Here is a 26635-nt window from a genome sequence, read left to right on the forward strand (position 1 = left end):
TGCAGGTGACCCGCATCTTCAATCTAGTTATCACCAGCTTGGCTAGAATCTTATTGAATGCAACTTGCTAGTTATGACAGAGAGGGCCAGGGTGAGAACTAATGTTCAAGAGAGCAAGATTCTGTAATCCTCTTGCCCTCCCTCTCACATCACAAATTCTGATATGCCAAACATTTGGCCCAATGAGAATGACTGACAGACTTGCTGATGTGCATGTGGGGGGATGAGGTGTGTATATACTTTTCTTCTGACTGGCCAGTGTTCAGGCTGTCATTCAGATTGGACAGGGAAAAGTTGGTGAGGAAGGAATGGAGAGAGCAGGATCCCTGGACTCCCTGGTCCCCAAACTCCTTGACTGTCACTTGTAATTGTATATAATTTTTGTGTTTCTTGGCTCCATTTCCTCATGCTGTCATCCTTAAAGTCCATGTGGGAAGGGGAAAATGCTGAACACCATTGTATAGTTTCTTCAACTGTCCCAGCCATGTTGTACATAGATATGTCATGTTATTATATATATAAATATATATATAATTTTGTACGTTTTCTTCATCTCCGATCTTCTCGAATTCTGTACTTTTTTTCTTTTCTGTTTGAGCTGCCTTCTGTATCATTCAGCTTGAGTCCTCAAGACTACTGGTCACAATGAGTCTGCTTTTTAGGAAGGAATAGGAGGAGCAGGGAAATTAGAAAAACTGTTGGTCTCACTCTGTCTCACTGCCTGGTCATCTTCAAGGCTAAGAAAACAAACAGTCTACATTCTGTATTTGCCAGTTTCCACAGCATGAAGTACATAGCTTCCTTAGCAAGGAAATCCAAATGCAAATTGCTTTGATTAAACCTAGATTATTAAATCCACTCAGAACAGCATGTGTGTGGTCTGGTTCTGGCCTCCACACAGTCACCATGTCATCACTGTGCTACTTCAGTCTTTGCAAGTAGCTGTGGCCATGCCTCTGAAACTGAGCCTGCTCTGAGTCAGGCAGCTTACCCACCTGGAAACCTCCAGTTATTTTCATCTTATCTAAAGAATTGTTTTTCTATGTTTGTTATCCATGGATTTCCCAGAAAGGCAGATAATGTTTTCGTGGATAGGAAAAGACTGAAATTCTCTTTTTTGATTTTTTGCAACTCCCTTATGGATAGGATTGAGACATATGCCAGGTTGCCTAATGGTTGTTAAATGTGGAGGAATCATGGGGTAGAGACTGGGATGGAGTTCAGGGTTTTTTCCCCTATTACTTGACAGTGGTTTTTTTTTTTTTCTTCTGTGTTCGTCCGCAGTGGCCAAGTTGAATGATGCTGCCCGGGGCTCCGCCAGATCCTGAGACGCTGCCCTCCCCGCACCCGGGTCCTGTGCTGGCTCCTGCCCCTTCCTGCTTTTACAGCCGGGGGTCAGGAGGTGGCTCGGGTGTGGGCTGGAGAGGCAGAAGCCCTTGCCCGTTGGTGTCCCAGCACATGGAGCCCCTTGGGCTGAGCACCAAGACCTTGAACCTTTTTTGTTTTACCTTTTTTCCAAATAACAGTTGGGAGAAATCTCAATGAAATTCTGGGGGTGGGGGTGGGGTTGAGAGGGTGGGGTGGGAGATATGGAGGAATATGAATTAGGGCTTGGAGTTGGTAAAAACATTCCTGACTATCCTGCTTAACCACGTGGCTGGTGTGGGGTAGATGTGAGGGGAAGGAAGTGGAGTAGACTAATGAAAAGGGGTTCTAGTTGAGCTCTGTAGATAAATGCCTTGTTTCAGTGTGATTGGAGACCTGGTGTCAGATAAAAGAAACTCCATCTGCACAGACAGATGCAAACAGCTCCTCTGGTTCTGCAGAGCTAGTTGAGAACTCAGTGTTAATTATTTTTAAAAGTACTGTCCTTGAAATAGATTTGCTGTGGGGAGAAGAGCAGTGAGTGTGGGAGAAAGGAGCCGTGAGCATGGGGAACCCCACAGAGCCCAAAGGACTTTTTCAGTATTTGAAATAAACAAAACAAAAACCCATGAAAAAACCCAACTCAGAAATACTCTGAAGCAGTTGGTGTGTTTTATTGGGGTTTGGGAGGGGGAGGAAAACAATACTGAAGACATTGTTAATGTGAGATGCGGCTGAGTTCCCCAATACCATCACTTAGGGAAAGGGAGCAGGAATGTTGGCATAAACCTCGTCCATCCCTTTGTTTCTGTAGCTAATGTAGAAGATGCATCAACCTCAGTTTGTGGCTCACAAGATGAGGCATTTAAGGTATTTGATCTAAATGGTTTCTTGACACCTAAGCCTAGTCCAGGCTTAGAAAAAAGGAGGCCCATTCTCCTTTTTCCCTTTGTCTTCCATTCCTTTTCAAGTTCCCATGTTTGTGAGGGGGAAATGTGACAAACCAAAAGAAATACGTTATTTCTTTGTAATAAGCCAAAAGAAACTCAAGTCTTTCTGCTGGTGGCCAGCAGGAGGCAGAGTGATTTCTTTCCTCATGATGTCCCAATGTGCATTGCTGGAAACCTGCTACTGAAAGAAGTTAAAAGCTGCCTGTGAATGTAATATACAAAAGAAAGGTTACCAAAGGAGAAACAAACTCCGGCAGGTACGGTGGCTCACACCTGAAATCCCAGCACTTTGGGAGGCCAAGGCGGGTGGATCACTTGAGGTCAGGAGTTTGAGACCAGCCTAGCCAACATGGTGAAACCCAGTCTCTACTAAAAATACAGAAATTAGCTGGGCATGGTGGCGCATGCCTATAATACCACTTACTTGGGAGGCTGAGGCAGGAGAATCGCTTGAACCCAGGAGGCAGAGGTTGCAGTGAGCCGAGATCACGCCACTGCACGCCAGCCTGGGCGACAGAGCGAGACTCCATCTAAAAAAAATAAATGAATAAAATAAAACAAGTACAAACTCAAACTAGAGACACAAGTTAATGGTGTTTATTGTGGTGGGGTTAGTGAGCCATCCCATGATTTCCTCCTGAGTATATTATCCCTGGTTTGTGTTTGCCAGCTGGGGAATGAGGCGAGGTCTGTGAGGCTATTTCTTTCTCTTTTCTTTTCTTTTTTTTTTTTGGCAGGGTCTTGCTCAGAATGGAGTGCAAGGTGCAAACACTCACTGTAGCCTCAACCTCCTGAGCTCAAGTAATTTTCCCATCTCAGCCTCCCAAGTAGCTGGGACTACAAGCACATGCCACCACACCTGGCTAATTATTTTTTGTAGTGATGAGGATTCACCGTGTTGCCCAGGTGAGTCTCAGAACACAGGCTTAAGCACTCCTCCCATCTTGGCCTCCCAAAATGCTGGGGTTGCAGGCATAAGCCACTGCACCTGGCTGAGAATATGTTTTTCCCCTTTCTTTTGTAGACAGGATCTCGTTTTGTTGTGTAGGCTGCTCCTGAACTCCTGGCCTCAAGCAGTCCTTCCACCTCAGCCTCCCAAAGTGCAGGGATTACAGGTGTGAGCCACTACACCCAGCAGTTGATGCAATTTCATTTTTTTTTTTTTTTTTTTTTTTTTTTTGAGACGGAGTCTTGCTCTGTCGCCCAGGCTGGAGTGCAGTGGCCAGATCTCGGCTCACTGCAAGCTCCGCTTCCTGGGTTTACGCCATTCTCCTGCCTCAGCCTCCCGAATAGCTGGGACTACAGGCGCCTGCCACCTCGCCCGGCTAGTTTTTTGTATTTTTTTAGTAGAGACGGGGTTTCACTGTGTTAGCCAGGATGGTCTCGATCTCCTGACCTCGTGATCCGCCCGTCTCGGCCTCCCAAAGTGCTGGGATTACAGGCTTGAGCCACCGCGCCCGGCCTGATGCAATTTCATTTTAATACAAGTGAGGAAGTTAAGATACAGAGATAGGTTACTTGTAAGGTAGAAAAGCTGGTTAGCTGAAGAGCTTGAGTTAGTATCTTAGGCTTTTATATTATTTCTTCCCACTATTCCTGGCTTCCCTGGTCCTCAGTTTTAATTTGTGGCCTTAAGAAGTCTGGGGTGTGGCCAGGCACGGTGACTCACACCTGTAATCCCAGCACTTTGGGAGGCCGAGGCGGGCGGATCAGGAGGTCAGGAGATCGAAACCATCCTGGTTAACATGGTGAAACCCCGTCTCTACTAAAAATACAAAAAATTAGCTGGGCGTGGTGGCAGGTACCTGTAGTCCCAGCTGCTCAGGAGGCTGAGGCAGGAGAATGGTGTGAACCCAGGAGGTGGAGCTTGCAGTGAGCCGAGATTGCGCCCCTGCACTCCGGCCTGGGCGACAGAGGGAGACTCCATCTCAAAAAAAAGCCTGAGGTGCCAAAAATGTTTAGGGCTATCTATATTTTGTGTTACTCCTTAGCCTTTTTTTTTTCTTTTAGTTCTTCACCACTGCATACTTGGCAGGATGTATTTCATTTTAAAACTTGCCAATCCGTGTCCTTCACTCCCATACTATAGGGTTAAGCAACCAAAGCAAACTGATTCTGCAATGCTTCTGAATAGTTATTCCTGCTCATTATTTTAGCTAGATGTATTCTAAAGTCTTTATCCCAGAGAGTTGAATCAAAGGTTCGTCCACTCCTCCAACATGATTGTGCTGACAAGCCTCTCAGCTGAGCCATCTAATATGCAGGGTGGCAGGGATGAAGTCACCATTACTGTCCAACAGCTTTTATTTTAAGCTGGTGTGGGCTGGGCATATTAAAGACAGGCAAAAGAAAAATAACTTGGAGAGTTGCCATTGAGGATATATCCACAGTGAGCCAACAGCACCCACACAAGCAGCCCTCGTCTGTATAATGCCTTGTACTGGGTCTTGAGGGAGATTAAAAAGAAAGATCTGTTCCACCCTGGGGAACTTGAGATGTGGCAATAGCACACAAATGTAGTCAGATTTATAATTTTAAGCAGAGTTCCAATAGCTAAGCTAAGGGAAGGAGAGTCAGGAGATAAGCTGTTAGCTGAATTTTATTAAAGACAAATGACTTACTAGTAAAGATAAGGTGGGACCTCCCATGCTTGGGCTGCAATATTTTAAGTCCCGAGTGACTGTTGAATTCTCGCTTTGCAGTTGGAAAAATAAGCTGTTTTTGGCCAGATAAACAGTGTAAGAGGTCATTTCTGCTCTAGAGGAACATGTAACCTAATTGAGACACTTCTACATATAATGCAAGATAGCATATGATTAGTCAGGTAGTAGAATTCTGAGAAGAGAAAATCTGACTGGACTCATTAGGTAAATATAAGTGGTGGAAATGGAAATTTAACTGGGTCTTGAAAGGTGGGTAGTATTTAAACAGTCCAGTTACTTAATAAGTGCCCACAATATGCCCAGCATTGTGCTAAAATACAAGGTAAATGATATGTGGCTGCCTCTTTCAAGGAGATTACATTGTAATGGTGGAACTACACATGAAGAAATCATATTACAGTGTTATACTTGCAGCAGTGGTGGTCTAGCTATACAGAGGAATAGGGATGAGTAATTAATAATAGTTGCTTTTTTTTTTTGAGACAGTCTCACTTGGTCACCCAGGCTGGAGTACAGTGGTATGATCTTGGCTCACTGGAACCTCCACAGTGGTATGATCTTGGCTCACTGGAACCTCCACCTCTGGGTTCAAGTGATTCTGCCTCAGCCTACTGAGTAGCTGGGATTACAGGCATGTGCCACCATGCCCTGGTAATTTTTGTATTTTTGGTAGAGATGGTGTTTCACCATGTTGGCCAGGCCAGTCTTGAACGCCTGACCTCAAGTGATCCACCCACCTCGGCCTCCCAAAGTGCTGGGATTGCAGGCTTGAGCCACTGCTCCTGACCTGATTTTTTTTTTTTCTTTTTGAGATAGAGTCTCGCTCTTGTCGACCAGGCTGGAGTGCAGTAGTGAGATCTTGACTCACTGCAACCTCCGCCTCCTGGGTTCAAGCTATTCTCCTGCCTAAGCCTCCTGAGTAGCTGGGATTACAGGCAACTGCCACCACACCTGGCTCATTTTTGTACTTTTAGTAAAGACGGTGTTTCTCCATGTTGGCCAGGCTGGTCTCGAACTCCTGACCTCAGGTGATCTGCCTGCCTCAGCCCCCCAAAGTGCTAGGATTACAGGTGTGAGCCACCATGCCCAGCCGTGGTTTTTTGTTTTTGTTTTTGTTTTGAGATAGGGTCTTGCTCTGTTGTCCAAGCTGGAGTGCAGTGGTGTGATCTCAGCTCACTGCAACCTCCACCTTTTATGTTTAAGCTATTCTTGTGCCTCAGCCTACCGAGTAGCTGGGACTACAGCTGTGCACCACAATGCCCGGCTAATTTTTGTATTTTTAGTAGAGACAAGGTTTTGCCATGTTGACCAGGCAGGTCTTGAACTCCTGACCTCAAGTGATCTGCCTGCCTTGACCTCCCAAAGTGCTGGGATTACAGGTGTGAGCCACCTAGGCCTAGTATTTTGAGTACTTACTATGTGTCAAGCCCCGTGCTAAGTGCTTAATTTACATCTCATTTAATCCTCACAACAATTTTATGAAGTATATACTCTTAGTATGTCCATTATATAAATGGTAACACTAAGACAAAATATAACTTGCCTAAGCCCTAAGTCACACAGCTTCTGAGAGCAGTGACAGGATTTACTCCACTGCCCGCAGAGGGATAGGGAAAAGAATGGTCAGGAAAGGTTTCAGGAGAAAGTTCTGAAGGATGAGCAGGATTTCTCCGGAAAGGTAAGGTGAAAGGGGGCATTTTGGTAGAGGGACCAACAAGTAGAGAAGGATGAGAGGGATGGACTCTTTGTTGTTTCTATAGTGGCAGTATCAAGTAAGTCCTGGAGAGTGTCTGGAGACCTGGCCAGGAAGGTAGACAGGAGTCATGTTACAGAGGATATGATGTGCAGGCAGGCCTAGGTTACAAACAAGGGATATAGTCAGATTTGTGTTTTAGATAGGTTGCTGCCAAGTTGTATGGAAAAGGGATTTAAAGGGGGATGGATTTAGTGATGGACTGGTTCTAGTGTTAGACTGCCTGGTGTTAAATCCTGATTTTGGCTGGGCATGGTGGCTCACACCTGTACTTTCAGCACTTTGGGAGGCTGAGGCAGGTGGATCACCTGAGGTCAGAAGTTTGAGACCAGCCTGGCCAAGGTGGTGAAACCCCCGTCTCTAGTAAAAATAGAAAAATTAGCCAGGCGTGGTGGCGGGTGCCTGTAATCCCAGCTACTCAGCAGGCTAAGGCAGGAGAATCGCTTGAACTCAGGAGGCGGAGGTTGCAGTGAGCTGAGATCAAGCCACAGCACTCCAGCCTGGGCAATAAGAGTGAAACTCCATCTTGAAAAAAATAAAATTTTAAAATCCCAGTTTGTTTTTTTTAATAACTCTGGACAAGTTTCTTTAACTTTCTGCCTCAATTTACTTACTTGCACAATAGTAAAGATATGGTACCGACCATGAGGGTGATTGTAATGATTAAGCAAGATAAGGCTTGTAAAGTCCTTACCTCAGGGACTACAAAAGTGCGTAAAACATTGTTCCGGCTGGGTGCGATGGCTCACATCTGTAATCCTAGCACTTTGGAGCGTGAAAGGTGGGTGAATGACTCCTGATGTCAGGAGTTGGAGACCAGCCTGACCAACATGGTGAAACCCTGTCTGTACTAAAAATACAAAATTAGCCAGAAGTGGTGGTGCATGCCTGTAATCGCAGCTACTTGGGAGGCTGAGGCACGATAATTGCTTGAACCTGGGAGGCATAGGTTGCAGTGAGCCGAGATTGCACCATTGCACTCCAGCCTGGGCAACAAGGCGAAACTCCGTCTCCAAAAAAAATAAAACATGGTTCCTGCCCTCAAGGAGTTTACAGCCTATAGAGGGATATAATAAAAACAAATAGACAAGGAATTAGAAGGGATTGGTGCTAAGACAGGGATAAACACAAAATGCTCTAGAAGCACAGAGCAGGGGAACCTACCCAATTTGAGAAGGTGGGGAAGGACAGGAAAATCCTCTCACAGAAAATAGCTTCTAAGCTGAGATCTGATTAAGTAGAAGAATTTATTCGGGTAAAGGGGTTAGATCGGGAAAGGGGTCTTCTGGATGGAAAGAACTATGTAAAGTGATTCAGAGTTATTACATTCTGCAAACTGGGACTAATTCAGAGTAACTGTAGTGAGCATCCAAGGGGCAAGGCCAAGTTGGGCATAGTGGCAGGTGCCTGTAATCCCAGTTACTCAGGAGGCTGAGGCAGGAGAATCGCTTGAATCCGGGAGGCGGAGGTTGCAGTGGGCCGAGTTAGCACCACTGCACTCCAGCCTGGGCAACAGAGTGAGACTCTGTCTCAAAAAATAATAAATGAAGTATCAATGGTGAAGTTTGAAGTAACTCAGGTGAAGTAACACCTAAGTGGAAATTCCATACTCCACTCAGTAAACCATTATCATGGGTTAGTTGAATTGTAAGACACTTTATTATGTTGCTACAATATTTCAGGTGAGAGATGGTTAGGAACCAAGGAAAGTGATGACAGTGGGTATAAAGAAGAGTAGACAGGGCTGGGCACAGTGGCTTATGCCTGTAATCCCAGCACTTTGGGAGACTGAGGTAGGCGGGGATCACCTGAGGTTGGGAATTCAAGACCAGCCTGGCCAACATGATGAAACCCCGTCTCTACTAAAAATAGTAAAAATTAGCTCGGCGTGGTGGCGGGTGCCTGTAATCCCAGCTACTACTCAGGAGGCTGAGACAGGAGAATCACTTATCACAGGGGGCGGAGGTTGCGGTGAGCCAAGATCGCACCATTGCACTCCAGCCTGGGCTACAAGAGAAAGACTCCATCTCAACAAAAAACCCAAAAACCAAATACAAAAGAAAAAGGACTTGAGTATCCATTTGATTTGTCAGTTAGTAAACTTTTTGAGACCAATTTCAGTGGATTTGTAGAGGTGAAATCTGGCTTATAACTAGGTAATGTGGAGAGGTTTTGTGGTTGTTTTAGGATGGGAGCAATTCAGGTATATTTATTGAAACAGTGAAAGGAATAAGTAAAACCTGGAGCTCAGTAGAGAACGATAACCAAAAAGCAGGGTTCTGAAGAGAAAGGAGATGAAATGAGCACAGGTGGATATGGTTTAGTTACATGGTCTACTTCTGCAGACATTTGCTGAGCACTTACTATGTGCCAGCCATGTGGGGTTAGCCTAGTTGGGAAGCCAACTGAGTAAGAAAGTGGTCTCAAGTAGGACTATATATGCCTCATCCTGCTGGAGACTCAAGGTGAAAATATAACAACAGTAAACTCCTAGCTATTTGTTATTGACTGGGGCTAAGTAATTTATAGGAGTCCTTGTCTGACAGCTTTAGTCAGACTTGTAAAGTAGGATGTTAGAGAGGTGGGAGTGTAAAAAGTATAGACATAAAAGGACATAGAAGAGAGGAGGGGCTAGGCCCAATGACTCAGGCCTGTAATCCTGACAGTCTGGGAGGCTGAGGCAGGAGGATTGCTTGAGTCCAGGAGTTCAAGACCAGCCTGGGCAACATGGTAAGAACTCATCTCTACAAAAAATAAAATTAGCCAGGCGTGGTGGCACACGCCTATAGTCCCAGCTACTTGGGAGGGTGAGGTAGGAAGATCTCGACCCAGGAGTTCGAGACTGCAGTGCACAATTACCATGCTTGTGAATAGCCACTGCACTCCAGCCTGGGCAACATAACCAAACCCCATCTCTTTAAAAAGGTGGGGAGGGGTGGTTAGGAAGCAAGCAATGTTGAGGTTCTAGATTGGTACCATAAACATGTGCCAATCCATATCTTTATGCTATTTTCTGTAGAAGCACCTAGCTCCCTGGGCACAATAGCAGGGAAGACATCATTGTTTAGATCCTGGGTCGTGATTTGTAGATGGATAAAGTATACTAAGAAGTAAGCAAGGGGATGAAAGTGCTGGTGAAAGATTGTGTAAGGAATCTCTCTGATTATGGCTAGATAAGAAAATAGGCTAAGGAAGGGGTGATAAACTGGTCAAGCCAGGCGCAGTGGCCCACACCTGTAATCCCAGCATTTTGGGAGACTGGGGTTGGTGCATCACGAGGTCAGGAGTTTGAGACCAGCCTGGCCAACATAGTGAAACTCTGTCTCTACTAAAAATACAAAAAATTATCTGGGTGTGGTAGTATTCACCTGTAATCCCAGCTACCAGGGAAGCTGAGGCAGGAGAATGTCTTGAACCTGGGCGGCGGAGGTTGCAGTGAGGCAGGATTGCGCCATTGCACTCCAACCTGGGCAACAAGAGCAAAACCCTGTCTCAAAAAAAAAAAAAAAAAGCCGGGCGCGGTGGCTCAAGCCTGTAATCCCAGCACTTTGGGAGGCTGAGACGGGCGGATCGTGAGGTCAGGAGATCGAGACCATCCTGGCTAACACGGTGAAACCCCATCTCTACTAAAAAAAAAAAAAATACAAAAAACTAGCCAGGCGAGGTGGCGGGCGCCTGTGGTCCCAGCTACTCCGGAGGCTGAGGCAGGAGAATGGCGTAAACCTGGGAGGCGGAGCTTGCAGTGAGCTGAGATCCGGCCACTGCACTCCAGCCTGGGCGACAGAGCGGGACTCCGTCTCAAAAACAAAAAACAAAAAAAAAACCTCTGGTGAAGAGATTTGTTTCTTTCTTTATTATTATTTATCTATTTTTAAGAGAACCCTTTATAAAGTCAAAGAGCAGATGATTTAGAAGCAGAAATGATTAACCTGGAAGTTCAGCACATTGTAGCAAGAATATAAAATTTTAGATTGGAGCCAAGTTGGTGGCTCATGCCTATAATCCGAGCACTTTGGGAGAGGAAGATTGCTTGTGCCCAGGAGTTCGAGACCAGCCTGGGCAACAAAATGAGACCCCATCTCTACAAAAAAATTAAAAAATTAGCCATGCATGATGGCATGTGCCTGTGGTCCCAGCTGCATGGGAGGCTGAGGTGGGAGGATAGCCTGAGTCCAGAAAGTGAAGGCTGCAGTGAGCTGTGTTTGCACCACTACACTTCAGCCTGGGCAACAGAGTGAGATTCTGTGTATAAATAAATAAAACTAAGGGAGTTTCTTCACATCCAGCTGTGAAGGTAGTTTGCTAATGTATCTGGAATTTTACTGTTATCTTTTGTTAAAAATCAACTTGCCGGGGTGAGGTGGCTCACGCCTGTAATGCCATCACTTTGGGATGCTGAGGTGGGAGGATCACTTGAGTACAGGAGTTTGAGACCAGCCTGGGCAATGTAGGGAGACCCTGTATGAAAAATTTTTTAAAAATTAGCCTGGCTAGGAGTGTTGTGTGCCTGTAGTTCCAGCAATGGGAGGCTGAGGTGGGAGCATCGATTGGGCACAGGAGGTTGAGGCTGTAGTGAGCTGTGATAATACCACCGCACTCCAGCCTGGGCAACAGGCAAGACCCTGTCTCAATAAATAAAATAAAGTGCATCAAATTGATACATATCCTAGAGTAGTTACCTTTTTTTTCTCTGAGCTCCAACAGGAAACAATAGTATTTACATTTTTTTTTTTTTTTTTTTTTTTTTTGAGACGGAGTCTGGCTCTGTCGCCCAGGCTGGAGTGCGGTGGCCGGATCTCAGCTCACTGCAAGCTCCGCCTCCCGGGTTTATGCCATTCTCCTGCCTCAGCCTCCCGAGTAGCTGGGACTACAGGCGCCCGCCACCTCGCCCGGCTAGTTTTTTTTTTGTATTCTTTAGTAGAGACGGGGTTTCACCGTATTAGCCAGGGTGGTCTCGATCTCCTGACCTCGTGATCCGCCCATCTCGGCCTCCCAAAGTGCTGGGATTACAGGCTTGAGCCACCGCGCCCGGCCAGTATTTACATTTTTAACTGGAGACAAAACTCTGCATAGGAGAAATTCAAACATCAGACATACAAGGGTGTTTTTTGGCAGAGGCAACTTACTGTCAGTAAAGTCACCCCTGGGGAATGCCACCTGCTCACATGTACAAAAGGAAAGTCATATAATGATCATGAGTCCTGGTTTGACCTTAAGGTCCATGTCTGAAGTGTCGTTTATGATTAGGGAAGTCTGAGTCATCCTTAGGCTTCCTCTATTGCATTTGAGTCATTTCCTTTTCTACACACCCAAACTGTACAGCCCAGGATATTTCTTAAAAGAAATATTCAAAAGTACAGAGTTTTGGAACTAAAGGGACATTTGAGATCACTGAGTTCAGTATACTCGTTTTACAAATGGTGAAACTAAGGCCAAGAGGAGCATGTCTTTGGCCTGGTTGCACAGCCTCTGTGGGGCAATTTTGCCTGTATCAAGAAGAGTATAGGAAAATATCCTATTCTCTAGAACCACCTGATTTCATAGCAAATCTGGATTCTGGCTTGAATTTATTTCTGTCAGAAGTAAACTAAAACTATTTGGTCTGAAAGTCTGAGAGGGACTTGGCCCAGGGGAGCAAGCAGGCATCTGTGGCATATCCCCTCAAATGGTTTTTTGTTTGTTTTAGACAGAGTTTTGCTCTTGTTTCCCAGGCTGGAGTGCAGTGGTGCAATCTTGGCTCACTGCAACCTCTGCCTCCCGGATTCAAGCGATTCTCCTGCCTCAGTCTCCCGGGTAGCCACCATACCCGGCTAATTTTTTGTATTTTTAGTAGAGACGGGGTTTCATCATGTTGGCCAGGCTGTTCTCGAACTCCTGATCTCAGGTAATCCACCCGCCTTGGCCTCCAAAGTGTTGGGATTACAGGCGTGAGCCACCATGCCCGGCCCCCCTCGAATGGTTTTATCTGTCACACTGGTGCCCCTGCTATGGACAAAGGAGACGTTTCCTGTAGGACCAGCATCTCTGTACTCAGGTTTTTCAGTCTTGGAACTGCTGACACTTTGGGCCAAGTAATTCTTTGTTGCAGGGACTGTCCTGTGCATTTCAGGATGTTTACCAGCATCTTTGTCTTTTACCCATTAGTTGCTTAATCAGAACAATCAGAAAAGTCTGGGCCCAGACATTGCCAGATGCCCCCTGGAGTTGCCTGGTTGAGAATCACTGTGCTGACTTAAGAAAGGGGCTCTTGTTGTAATTCCAGCACTTTGGGAGGCCGAGGTGGGCGGATCACAAGGTCAGGAGATTGAGACTATCCTGGTTAACACAGTGAAACCCCGTCTCTACTAAAAATACAAAAGTTAGCCAGGTGTGGTGGCGGGCATCTGTAGTCCCAGCTACTCGGGAGGCTGAGGCAGGAGAATGGCCTGAACCTGGGAGGCGGAGCTTGCAGTGAGTGGAGATCGCACCACTGCACTCTAGCCTGGGCGACAGAGAGAGGCTCTGTCTCAAAAAATAAATAAATAAAAGATGGGGGTGCTCTTGTAACTCGGGTTTGGGCCCATTTAGTTCTTATGGCAATATCTATACTTATTCCTGCATCCCCATGCCTAACTGCCTTTTTCTCACCTTTCTTTCTGGTGCTACCACACCTTTATCAGATGAGATCCTCCAATCTCTTTTTACCCTCAGTATCTCCAAAAGTGCCACCTGGGTTGAAAATGAGAAGCAAAAGCATCTACCCTTCCCCCTCTTGCACCAAGGATGTCCCTTATTAGATAGGAATTTACATAATTGGTAAAAATAAGATATCATGGGCTGGCCACAGTGGCTCACACCTGTAATGCCAGCGTTTTGAGAGGCTGAGGCAGGAGGAATTCTTGAGCCCAGGAGTTTGAGACCAGGCTGGGCAATATAGTGAGACCTTGTCTCTACAAAAAATTGTAAAATTAACTGAGAGTGGTGGCAGGTGCCTGTAGTCCCAGCTACTCAGGAGGCTGAGGCAAGAGGATTGCATGAACTTGGGAGGAGGAGGCTGCAGTAAGCCAAGATCACACCACTGCCCTCCAGCCTGGGTGACAGAGCCAGACTCTGTCTCCAAAACAAAAGACAAAGTGCGCACAGGGCTCAGCTCTTAACTATGACTGCTATGAATCAAGGAAAGACCCCTTCCTTGAGGGTGTGCTGGGAGAGGGGATAGATGAGAGCATACCAAGAGAATCTGCCTTTTTTGCGCAATTTCCCCTTGACTCAGCGGTCACACTTCCCTTCCCCAGCCCACACTTGTCCTCACCAGTGCCTGTATTTAGAAATGCAAGCCCGTGTTGTCATAGAAAAACAGAAACCAGATGGTTGCTATGGAGATTTGTTTAAATACACCTAGAACATGGCCCAGACTCTGGCAGTGGTGAGTAGCAATTCTTACTAGGACTTGCATTTTTCTTCCTCTTAATTTGCTATTTTCCCAACCTTTTCTATTCTTGCTACATTTTCATGCTTCTCACTCCTGCTCCCAAATGCCACTTCCCACCTACCAGTACTGTTCTTAAACATCTCCTGTGTCTCAGGAAGTCACTGTTTAAGAACAGACTTATTTACCCTTTTGAGCCATAGTCCCTTAATCTGTAATATGAGAATAATCTGTAATATGGGAATAATGACAATAAAAACTTTATATGGGGCCAGGTGCAGTGGCTCAAGCATGTAATCCCAGCACTTTGGGAGACCAAGGCAGGCGGATCACTTGAGTTCAGGAGTTCAAGACCAGCCTGACCAACGTGGTGAAAACCTGTCTCTACTAAAAATATAAAAATTAGCTGGACATGGTGGTGCACACCTGTAATCCCAGCTACTCAAGAGGCTGAGGCAGGAGAATTGCTTGAACCCGGGAGGCAGAGGTTGCAGTGAGCTGAGATCGTGCCACTGTACCCCAGCTTGGGCAACAGAGCGAGACTGTCTAAAAAAAAAAAAACCTTGTATGGGCTGGGCTGGGCATGGTGCCTCATGCCCACAATCACAATCCCAGCATTTTGGGAGGCCAAGATGGGAGGATCACTTGAGCCCAGAAGTTTGAGACCAGCCTAGGCCACAAAGACAGACCCCATCTCTACAAAAAAAAAAAAAAAAACTTAAAAATTAGCCAGGTGTGGTGGCACGCACTTGTGGTCCCAGCTGTACCAGAGGCTAAAGCAGGAGGATCCCTTGAGCCCAGGAGGTGAAGGTTGCAGTGAGCCATGTCTACACCACTGCACTCCAGCCTAGGCAACAGCCTGTCCCAAAAACGAAACTAAAAAGCTTATATGCTTTTGTTAGAATTTAAAAAGAGTGGCTGGGCAGGGTGGCTCACGCCTGTAATCCCAGCACTTTGGGAGGCCGAGGCAGGTGGATTACTTGAGGTCAGGAGTTCGAGACCAGGCTGACCAACATGGTAAAACCCCGTCTCTACTAAAAAATACAAAAATCAGTCTAGCGTGGTGGTGGGCACCTGTAATCCCAGCTATTCAGGAGGCTGAGGCAGGAGAATTGCTTGATCCCGGGAGGCAGAGGTTGTGGTGAGCCAAGATCATGCCACTGCACTCCAGCCTGGGCAACAGAATGTCTCAAAAAGAAACTTGTATCATGGCTGGCAAAGTAGATAATAAATGGAATTTGGTTTTATGCTAAAATAAAATCCTAGAGCCAGGTGTGGAGGCAAGTGCCTATAATGCCAGCTACTCGGAGTCTGAGGCAGGAGGATTAGTTGAGCCCGGGAGTTCAAGACCAGCCTGGGCAACATAATAAGACCTCATCTCCAAAAAAATAATAATAAAAATCCTACTCTAGGACACCTGGGAACCAACCAGTGGGTGCCTTTGGAAATCCTGGTTTATGCTTCCTCTCAGACAGTGGGAAAAGCTATTGTGGGAGTTTCCCCTGCCATGTATGCCATGTAGACTGATGGAAGAGCAGAATTGTGGAGGAGCAGGGTTGCTTTGTTTTGTCTTTGCTGTACTCAGCTGGAAAGCTGTTTAAGGAAAGAATCTGGTCATATGACCTCCTTTCTGCAATTGGAAATGAACGCCACAGGGAACAGAAGATGTAAGACACAGAATCCTCCTTGCCTGGCTAAAATGGAAGAGGATAAAGGAAGCAGAATACTTTCTGGGCTTTTGGCTTTTACTACCGTCCTCTGACAGACTCCTGTCCAAGAGGCTGGCTGTGGTGTTGTGCCAGGCTAGAGCTTGTTCCTACTATAAAATCTGTGTGTGATGTCTGTTGAGTTTTTTGGAAAACAAAAAACTTATATTTTAAAATACAAGGTATTAGAGGGCAGATAATTCCACCCTTGGAAATAAGAAAGATTTTCTTTTCTTCAGCTTGAATGTACTGTACAGCTGTGTTTCTGCAGTAGGTCTCAGCTCTTAGTGAGGAACGAGAAAAAGGAAAACATTACCCACTTTGCGTTTCACTTCAGTTCTTTTCCTGTGAGACAGATATTACTATCCTATTTTTACAGGTTAAAAAACACAGATCAATTGAAAAAGAACTGGATGGATAACTACTAAACTGAGAATTGTTACAGCCAGGCACACTAGCTCACGCCTGTAATCCCAACACTTTGGGAAGCTGAGGCGGGTGGATCACGAGGTCAGGAGATCGAGACCATTCTGGCCAACATGGTGAAACTCCGTCTCTACTAAAAATACAAAAATTAGCTGGGTGTGGTGGCGTGTGCCTTAATCCCAGCTACTCGGGAGGCTGAGGGACGAGAATTGCTTGAACCCAGGAGGTGGAGGTTGCAGGGAGCTGAGATCGCACCACTGCACTCCAGCCTGGCAACAGAGCGAGAAAAAAAAAAAAAAGAAAGAATTGTGGTTACTTCCAGAAGAGAATTAGGGGAGTGAGATTGGAAGTGGTAATCATAGGAACTTTAGTGCCATCTATATTTTCCTTTTTTCCAAGGAAAATATTAATGTATTAATTGCTTAATTAAAAATTAAATTTTAAGCTTTGTGCAGTGGCAGTATCATAGCCATTGAGATTTGTCCAAGGTACAATTATTGCTAATTGAAAACGTTTCGGGGCCGGGCGCGGTGGCTCAAGCCTGTAATCCCAGCGCTTTGGGAGGCCGAGACGGGCGGATCACGAGGTCAGAAGATCGAGACCATCCTGGCTAACATGGTGAAACCCCGTCTCTACTAAAAAATACAAAAAACTAGCCGGGTGAGGTGGCGGGCGCCTGTAGTCCCAGCTACTCGGGAGGCTGAGGCAGGAGAATGGCGTAAACCCGGGAGGCGGAGCTTGCAGTGAGCTGAGATCCGGCCACTGCACTCCAGCCCGGGCGACAGAGCGAGACTCCGTCTCAAAAAAAAAAAAAAAAAAAAAAAAAAAAAGAAAACGTTTCGGGCCAGGCGTGGTGGCTCAGGCCTGTAATCCCAGCACTTTGGGAGGCTGAGGCAGGTGGATCACGAGGTCAGGAGATGGAGACCACCCTGGCTAACACTGTGAAACTTCATCTCTACTAAAAATACAAAAATTAGCTGGGCGTGGTGGCAGACGCCTGTAGTCCCAGCTACTCGGGAGGCTGAGGCAGGAGAATTGTGTGAACTCAGGAGGCGGAGCTTGCAGTGAGCCAAGATTGCGCCACTGCACTCCAGCCTGGGTGACAGAGTGAGACTCCGTCTCAAAAAAAAAAAAAAAAAAAAAGTTTCGAACCAGGCACGGTGGTTCATGCCTGTAATCCCAATACTTTGGGAGGCCAAGGTGGGTGGATCACCTGAGGTCAGGAGTTTGAGATCAGCACAGCCAACATGGAGAAACCCCATCTACTAAAAGTACAGAAAGTAGCCGGGTTTGGTGGCACACTACTGTAATCTCAGCTAGTCGGGAGGCTGAGGCAGGAGAATCACTTGAACCTGGGAGGTGAAGGTTGTAGTGAGCCAAGATTGCACCACTGCACTCTAGCCTGGGCGACAGAGTAAGACTCCAGAGTTGAGACTCTGTCTCAAAAAAAGAAAAAAAAAAAGAAAAGGTTTCTGTTGGGCCAGGCACAGTGACTCACACCTGTTATCCCAGCACTTTGGGAGGCCAAGGCAGGCAGATCACTTGAGTCTAGGAGTTTTGAAACCAGCTTGGGCAACATAGAGAGACCCCGGCTTTACAAAAATTTAGCCAGACATGGTGGCATGTGGCGTGGAAGGATCACTTGAGCCTGTGAAGTCGAGGTTGTAGTGAACTGTGATCTTGCCACTGCACTCCAGCCTGGGTGATGGAGTGAGCCCCTGTCTCAAAAAAAAAAAAAAGAATTTTCACATATCCCACTGTGATGACTTACAATATAGTTGACATCAGCAATTTTTGACAGTCTCTACAGAAACTGACTAAAAAAAAAAATTAAATTTCAGGCTGGGCATGGTGGCTCATACCTGTAATCCCAGCACTTTGGGAGGCCAAGGCGGGTAGATCACCTGAGGTCAGGAGTTCGAGACCAGCCTGGCCAACATGGTGAAATCTTGTCTCTACTAAAAATACAAAAATTAGCTGGGTGGTGACGCATGCCTGTAATCCCGGCTACTTACAGCTGAGATTGCGCCATTGCACGTTAGGCTGGGTGACAAAAGTGAAACTCCATCTCAAAAAAAAATAAAATTAAATTTCAAATTAAAAGGTAAGGCTATTTTATAATTTTGTTTTGTTTTGTTTAATTTGAGACAGAGTCTCGCTCTATCACCCGGGCTAGAGTGCAGTAGTGCAATCTCGGTCCACTGCAACCTCCACCTCCCGGGTTCAAACGATTCTCCTGCCTTTGCCTCCCAAGTAGCTGGGATTATGGGCACCCGCAACCATACTTGGCTTATTTTTGTATTTTTAGTAGAGATGGAATTTCACCATGTTGGCCAGGCTGGTCTCAAACTCCTGACCTCAAGTGATCTGCCCGTCTTGGCCTCCCAAAGGCTCATGCCCACAGGCATGAGCCACGGCACCCGGCCCTATTTTATAAAATTGTAATGAAACTCAGAAAAGATAATTCATCTAAGATTACTTGATAAATGACAGACTCCAAAGCCCATAGCTACTTGACCAAATCACTTTGCTCTGTGTACATTGTTATAGAGAACTAGGTTTGGAGCCAAGAGGAACTCCTGATTTATCCCTCTCATGGGCAGTAGGTTTGTTCTAGTGGGCCCTTGGCCTTAGCTTAGTTTTCTTTATCAGTAAAGGAGAGTGTGACCAGATCATGCCATACCAACTAGGGCTAAATCACATAACCTCAGATAAGGAATGAGGGAAGATTTAAAGCAGGATTGATAAAGGAGATTATGTTTTACACTTAACAAAATCTTAAACTGGATGTTTCAGCTGGGATATCAAGATCTAATAGATTTGAAACTCCAAAGGGAGACAGCAGATGGAAATGCAGTATTTGAAAGGAAGTTACCAAGGAACAGTTGAACCCCCTCACCCATTTCAAGAGTATAAAAAGTGAAGATAGAAGGCCAGATGCAGTGGCTCACCCCTGTAATCCTAGCACTTTGGGAGCCTGAGGCAGGAGGATCACTTCAGGCCAGTTCAAGACCAACCTGGGCAACATGGTGAGACCTTGTCTCCACAAAAAAAATAAAAAAATAAGGCCGGGCGCGGTGGCTCTCGCCTGTAATCCCAGCACTTTGGGAGGCCGAGGCGGGCAGATGACAAGGTCAAGAGATTGAGACCATCCTGGCCAACATAGTGAAACCCTGTCTCTACTAAAAATACAAAAAATTACCTGGGCGTGGTGGCATGTGCCTGTAGTCCCAGCTACTTGGGAGGCTGAGGCAGGAAAATCACTTGAATCTGGGAGGTAGAGAGATTGCAGTGAGCGCTGACATCGCGCCACTGCACTCCAGCCTGGTGACAGAGCAAGACTCCATCTCAAAAAAATAAATAAATAAATAAATAATTTTAAAAAAAATTAAAAAGCCAAGGGCAGAGGCTCATGCCGGTAATCCCAGCACTTTGTGAGGCTGAGGCGGGCGAATCACTTGAGGTCAGGAGTTCAAGAGCAGCCTGGCCAAATGGTGAAACTCCATTTCTACTAAAAATACAAAATTAGCAGGGTGTGGTGACAGGCGCCCTGTAATCACAGCTACTCTGGAGGCTGAGGCAGGAGAATCACTTGAACTCGGGAGGTGGAGGTTGCAGTGAGCTGAGATTGCACCAGTATACTCCAGCCTAGGCGACAGAGCAAGAATAATCCATCTAAAAAAAAAAAAAAAAATTAGCCAGGCATGGTGGTGCATGCCTGTAGTCCCAGCTACTACTCAGGAGACTGAGGCAGGAGGATCACATGAGTTTGAGGCTGCCAGGAGTTTGAGGCTGCCGTGAGCCATCATCATCGCACTGCACTTCAGCCTGGGCCACAAAGTGAGACCCTGTCTCAAAGAAACAACAAAAAAGTGGAGATTGGGTTTACAAAATAGCTTTCTTTGGAGAGAGCTGGTACCATGCTGTGAGCCCTATTCAATCCCAAAGAGAAGAGGTGGGGAACGGCCAGGCCAGGTGGCTGATGCCTTTAATCCCAGCACTTTGGGAAGCTGAGGTGGGTGGGTCACCTGATGTCAAGAGTTTGAGACTAGCCTGGCTAACATGGTGAAAACCCGTCTCTACTAAAAATACAAAAAATTAGCCAGGCACGGTGATGGGTGTCTGTAGTTCTGGCTACTTGGGAGGCTGAGGCAGGAGAAACACTTGAACCTGGGAGGTGGAGGTTGCACTGAGCTGAGATCGTGCCACTGTACTCTAGCCTGGGCAACGAGAGCAAAACTCCGTCTCCAAAAAAAAAAAAAAAAAAGGTGAGGAGTAATTCTGTCTTCTCAGTCCTAAAGAGAGTGGCTTCAAGACTACTGAAACATTTTGTATTTGTCCTTGGATAAGGGATAATCATTAGACTGTGTATGACTCATGGTAGAGGAATTTCAAGGCAAAGACAGAGCCTGAGGTAACAAAGTAGAGAGTCACATCCTGGAAGTCGCCACACTGGCTTCTGATAAAGGATCACATATACATGAATCCTGTGGACCATGTGTGGAGCCAGTTTAAATCCTACTCAAGAAAACTGTCTGGATGCATAGTGGGCTCTTCATGTGGAAAAGACCACTGGAAAACAAAAGGATAGTGAGAGTGGTGGCCATAGAAATGGAATACATCACCTCACTTCAGGAAGTGGCCACTGCCTTTGGAAAGCACCCCCAGGGAAGCCTCTGATGGAGACATACAAATGCTCATGAGATAATTCTTAACATCAGCCAGGCCTAGACAGCATGAAGCCGCTAATAACCCTCCTTCTTCATTCCGCCCCATTCCTAGAAATACCAGTGTAGCAACAGGAGAGAAGCCAACTACCCCTCTTTCACAGAGGCGAGCTGGCTGGCTCTGTTGACCCTAGCTGTGGGGTAGAGAGATTCTTACCGATGATGAAAGCTGATGTGTTAATATATTTCTCAACCGAGAGTATGTTTTGCTACTTAAAGTGATTGCAAAGACTGTTACCTAAAGGTGATCCACATCTGAGGAAAACCTCTCCCACTGAAATAAATTGTGCAGAGACAGGGAAAAACAAATTAAACTTTAATTTTCATTACATTTCTTCAGTTGATACTTGTTAAGCATTCCAGTTACAGTCATCTTTGTATTCTCTTAAGCACTTAATTGGCACTCGTGATATTGAGATTATTCCTTCCAGTTTGTAATGTGCCAAAGTACCTTTTGGTTAATATCCTCTCTATAATAAAACAACTCAAAAGACAGTTTTAGGGACTTAAATTTCAATAAATCTGGTTGAGGCCAAGGAAACTTGAAATACATTGAAATAAAGTTAGTTCGAAGCTAACTATAAGATCATCTAGCTCCAGGCCAGGCACTTGGCTCACCCTGTAATCCCATCACTTTGGCACACTGAGGCAAGCGGAGCTCTTGAGCTTAGGAGTTAGAGACCAGCCTGGGCAACATAGCAGAACCCTCTCTTTTAAAAAAAAAAAAAAAAATCTAGTTCCAACGAATGCCTCCTCAGTGAATCTTTTTCACAGTATCCCTGGAAAGTGAACATTTAGTCTCTTGAATAACTCCAGTGTCTTGAAATCTACTATCTTCACCCTCATGAAAACTTCAAGAGTTTGAGGACCACTTCTTTCTTTCTTTTTTTTTTTTTTTTGAGACGGAGTCTCACTTTGTCACCCAGGCTGGAGTACAGTGGCCAGATCTCAGCTCACTGCAAGCTCCGCTTCCTGGGTTTACGCCATACTCCTGCCTCAGCCTCCCGAGTAGCTGGGACTATAGGCGCTCGCCACCTCGCCCAGCTAGCTTTTTGTTTTTTTTGTTTTTTTTTTTTTTTTTTTTAGTAGAGACAGGGTTTCACCATGTTAGCCAGGATGGTCTCGATCTCCTGACCTCGTGATCCGCCCGTCTCGGCCTCCCAAAGTGCTGGGATTACAAGCTTGAGTCACCGTGCCCGGCCAAGAACCACTTCTTTCTACATCAACAGCCTAAACATTCTCCCTCCCTTTAGCTAGTCCTCCTTGACATAGTGTGGACTCCTGGCATCACCTTGTCTACTCTCTGGATGAGCTCAAATGTGCCAATGTGCCTGTCTAACTTTGGTCCAGATGTGGCCTCACCAAGCCAAAAAGAACTAAACCATTACCTGCTTGCTTGTAGACCTGGACTGTAAGAGAGCCCAAGGCCCCCTTAGGTTTTCTTCACTACTTATGCTACTGACTCACATCAAACTGACACCAAAGCTGGATATGGTGGTGCACACCTGTAGTCTTAGCTACTCGAGAGGCTGAGGCAGAAGATAGCTTGAGCCCCAGGAGTCTGAAACCAGCCTGGGCAACATAGCAAGATGCCCATCTGACTACTAACAAAAACCTACAGGTGTTATGTTGGGGGTAAGGTAGGGTTGTTTTGATTTCATAATAATGCATTAATTTTATACAACATATAACAGATTGAAAACCATTAAAAAAAAAAAAAAAAAAACAAAACTACAGGTTGGGCGTGGTGCCTCATGCCTATAGTCCTAGCACTTTAGGAGGCCAAGGTGGGCAGATTGCCTGAGCTTAGGAGTTTGAGACCAGCCTGGGCAATATGGTGAAACCCCATCCCTACTAAAATACAAAAACTTACCTGGCCATGGTGTGCTCCTGTAGTCCCAGCTACTCAGGAGGCTGAGGCGGGAGAATGACTTGAACCCAGGAGGTGGAGGTTGCAGTAAGCCAAGATCATGCCACTGCACTTCAGGCCTGGATGACAGAGCAAGACTCCAACTCAAAAAAAAAAAAAAAAAAAGGCTGGATGTGGTGACTCATGCCTGTAATCCCAGCACTTTGGGAGGCCAAGGCAGACGGATCACTTGAGGTCAGAAGTTTGAGACCAGCCTGGCTAACATGGTGAAACCCCATCTCTACTAAAAAAAAAAAAAAAAAAAAATTAGCTGGCCATGGTGGCAGGCACCTGTAATCCTAGCTACTCGGGAGGCTGAAGGGGAGAATTGCCTAAACCCAGGAGGCGGAGAGGCGGAGGTGCAGTGAGCTGAGATGACACCACTGTACTCCAGCCTGGGCGATAGAGTGAGACTCCTCAAAAACGACCAAAAAAAAAAAAAAAAAAAACTACAAACAAGGCCAAAGTCTTCCTTGGTGTTATTCCAAGTCCTGGTCCTTTCCTTCCAGAGATAAACACCGTTTAATTTTGATTAAATATCCTTTTAACCCTTTTTCTATGTATTTACATGTAGAAATACATGGGACTTTTTTTTTTTTTTTTTTTTTGAGACGGGCCCACTCGGTTGCCCAGGCTGGAGTATACTGGTGTGATCTCAGCTAACTGCACCCTCTGCCTCCCGGATCAAGCAATCCTCCCACCTTGGTCTCCAGAGTAACTGGGACTACAGCACATGCCACCACGCCTGGATAATTTTCGTATTTTTTTTTTGTTGAGGCAGTTTTGCCATGTTGCCCAGGCTGATCTCGAATTCCTGGACTCAAGTGATCTGCCTGCCTTGGCCTCCCAAAGTACTGAGATTATAGGCATGAGCCAACACACCTGGCTAGTTGTATGAGACTTTTAAAACATAAATGGACGGGGCATAGTGCCTCACACCTGTAATCCCAGCACTTTGGGAGGCTAAAGCAGGAAAATCACTTGAGGCCAGGAGTTTGACACCATCCGGGGTAACATAGTTTTGTGTCTACAAAAACTAAAAAATAGCCGGGTGTGGTGGCACACACTTGTAGTCCCAGCTACAGGGAGGCTGAGGTGGGAAGATTGCTTGAGCCCCGGAGGTAAAGGCTGCAATGAGCCATGATAGTGCCACTGGATTCCAGCCTGGACAATAGAGCCAGACCGGGTCTCAAAAAAAAAAAAAAGTATCACATGGTTTGTATTATTCCAGATCTTCTTTTTACACTTAACATGTTTCAGAGAACTTGCATCTCAATATATATAAAGCTGTCTCATTTATAAGAACTGCTGTATTGTATTCTATAGTATGAATGTATCACAGCTTACTTAACCATTCTGTTGTTGGACATATAGATTGTTTCCAATTGTTTGCTATTACAATGTTTCAGTGAAAATTATTTATGCCTCTTAGTGCTATATGGGAGTATTTCTCTAGGGTAAAATAAAAATATAAATATATATATACATAAAATATTATTTTATTTTAGACAAAGTTTTGCTCTTGTTGCCCAGGCTGGAGTGCAATGGCATGATCTCGGCTCATTGCTACCTCAACCTCCTGGGTTCAAGTGATTCTCCTGCCTCAGCCTCCTGAGTAACTGGGATTACAGGCATGCAACACCACGCCTGGCTAATTTTTAAATTTTTTTGTAGAGATGGGGTTTCATCATGTTGGCCAGGCTGGTCTCAAACTCCTGACCTCAGGTAATCCACCCACCTTGGCCTCCCAAAGTGCTGGGATTACAGGCATGAGCCACTGTACCTGGACTCTCTAGGGTAAATATTGAAAGTTGCTGGGTCGCAGGGTATGCACGTTTAAAAATTTTTTTAAGGGACGGAGTCTTGCTCTGTTGCCCAGGCTGGAGTACAGTGACGCAATCTCGGCTCACTGCAACCTCCACCTCCTGGATTCAAGCGATTCTTCTGCCTCAGCCTCCTGAGTAGCTGGGTCTACGGGTGCGTGTCACCATGCCCAGCTAATTTTTATATTTTTAGTGGAGACAGGGTTTCACCATATTGGCCAGGCTGTCTCAAATTCCTGACCTCATGATCCGCCCTCGGCCTCCCAAAGTGCTGGGATTACCGGTGTGAGCCACCGCGCCCGGCATTTAAAAATTTAATATGAGGCCGGGCGCGGTGGCTCAAGCCTGTAATCCCAGCACTTTGGGAGGCCGAGACAGGCGGATCACGAGGTCAGGAGATCGAGACCATCCTGGCTAACACGGTGAAACCCCGTCTCTACTAAAAACTACAAAAAAAAACTAGCCGGGCGAGGTGGCGGCGCCTGTAGTCCTAAAACTACAAAAAAAAAAAAAAACTAGCCGGGCAAGGTGGCGGCGCCTGTAGTCCCAGCTACCCGGGAGCCTGAGGCAGGAGAATGGCGTGAACCCGGGAGGCGGAGCTTGCAGTGAGCTGAGATCCGGCCACAGCACTCCAGCCTGGGTGACAGAGCGAGACTCCATCTCAAAAAAAAAAAAAAAAAAATTTAATATGTACTTTTTGCAACCTAGAACTCATTGTTCAGTATGAGTTTTGATACATATAAGAAGGGATATTATGATACCTGAGCCAGTTAACTGATGGGAGTATTGATAGCTGTAAAGGTTGATTCCAGGCCAGGCGCAATGGCTCAAGCCCTCAATCCCCACACCAAGGTGGGAGTATTGCTTGAAACCAGGAGTTCAAGACCAGCCTGTGCAAGAAAGTAACAAACACCTCATCTCCACAAAAATTTAAAAATTAGCTGGTATTGGGGCATGTGCCTGTAGTTGCAGCTACTCAGGAAGGGGAGGCTGAGGCAAAAGGATTGAGCCCAGGAGTTGGAGGCTGCACTGAGCTTTGATGGCACCACTCTACTCCAGCCTGGGTAACAAAGACCTTGTCTCTTAATAAAAAAATATTGATTCTAGGACTGTAGAATAGATGGAACAGCATGGGATATGAGGGAAATCCTCAGCAGTATTAATTTTGCATTCCAATTTCAGGTTGACGGTACTTTGTTGGCTATCGGTGGCTTTTTGTTTTAAAGGCTTTTATCTTGAGAACATGATGTCTGGAGTTAAAGGTATTGGCATATTCCACACATCTGTACTATTCTTGAGTGTGATCACTTAAGGTGTCAAATTAAGAACCAGGCAGATCCCCACCACCTACAGTATTAAGGACCCTAAAGTAAATTGGTTGAAGAAATTAGATCCCAAAGATTCTTGGTGAATTTTGAAGTCTTCATCAGTATATCCATATTAAAAGGAGATGACAGGAAGCCAAAGTAATTATGGGCTGACAGGACAGCTGGATCAGTTTCATTAAAAAAACTAACTTGAAGATAAATCTTTTTACTCCAGCTCTTTAGAGGATCTGAAGTGACCTTGATGGACAGTGGAAGAAATCACAACATGGAATTCCTTGAATAAATATTTATTGACTTTAAATACTTTGGTCTAATGTTACATATACACAATATAAAAACTATTTACGGCCAGGCACAGTGGCTCATGTCTGTAATCCCAGCACTTTGGGAGGCTGAGGCGGGCAGATCACAAGGTCAAGGGATCGAAACCATCCTGGCCAACATGGTGAAACCCCGTCTCTACTACAAATACAAAAATTAGCTGGCGTGGTGGCGGGCACCTGTAGTCCCAGCTACTTGGGAGACTGAGGCAGGAGAATCACTTGAACCCAGGAGGCAGAGGTTGCAGTGAGCCGAG

General features: G+C 45.8%; 1 protein-coding gene and 1 pseudogene across 2 annotated transcripts in view; both read left to right on the forward strand.

Annotated features, from left to right (window-relative positions):
* ENSA (endosulfine alpha) overlaps window positions 1-26390 on the forward strand; it is a 31857-nt gene extending 5467 nt beyond the window's left edge. Inside the window, exon 4 of one of the 2 annotated variants that reach the window (XM_030935425.1) lies at window positions 26273-26390. In XM_030935425.1, the coding sequence (XP_030791285.1) occupies window positions 26273-26294 (22 nt within the window). In that variant the 3' untranslated portion in view covers window positions 26295-26390. Of the gene's footprint in view, window positions 1-1284; window positions 2017-26272 lie in introns of those variants that run through there. The other variant, XM_010387252.2, reaches the window with a different exon arrangement.
* On the forward strand, window positions 25410-25484 carry LOC115899455 (annotated as a pseudogene).
* Window positions 26391-26635: the final 245 nt, after the last annotated feature.

The sequence above is a fragment of the Rhinopithecus roxellana genome, chromosome 8 (genome assembly GCF_007565055.1).
Source record: "Rhinopithecus roxellana isolate Shanxi Qingling chromosome 8, ASM756505v1, whole genome shotgun sequence".
NCBI lineage: Eukaryota > Metazoa > Chordata > Mammalia > Primates > Cercopithecidae > Rhinopithecus > Rhinopithecus roxellana.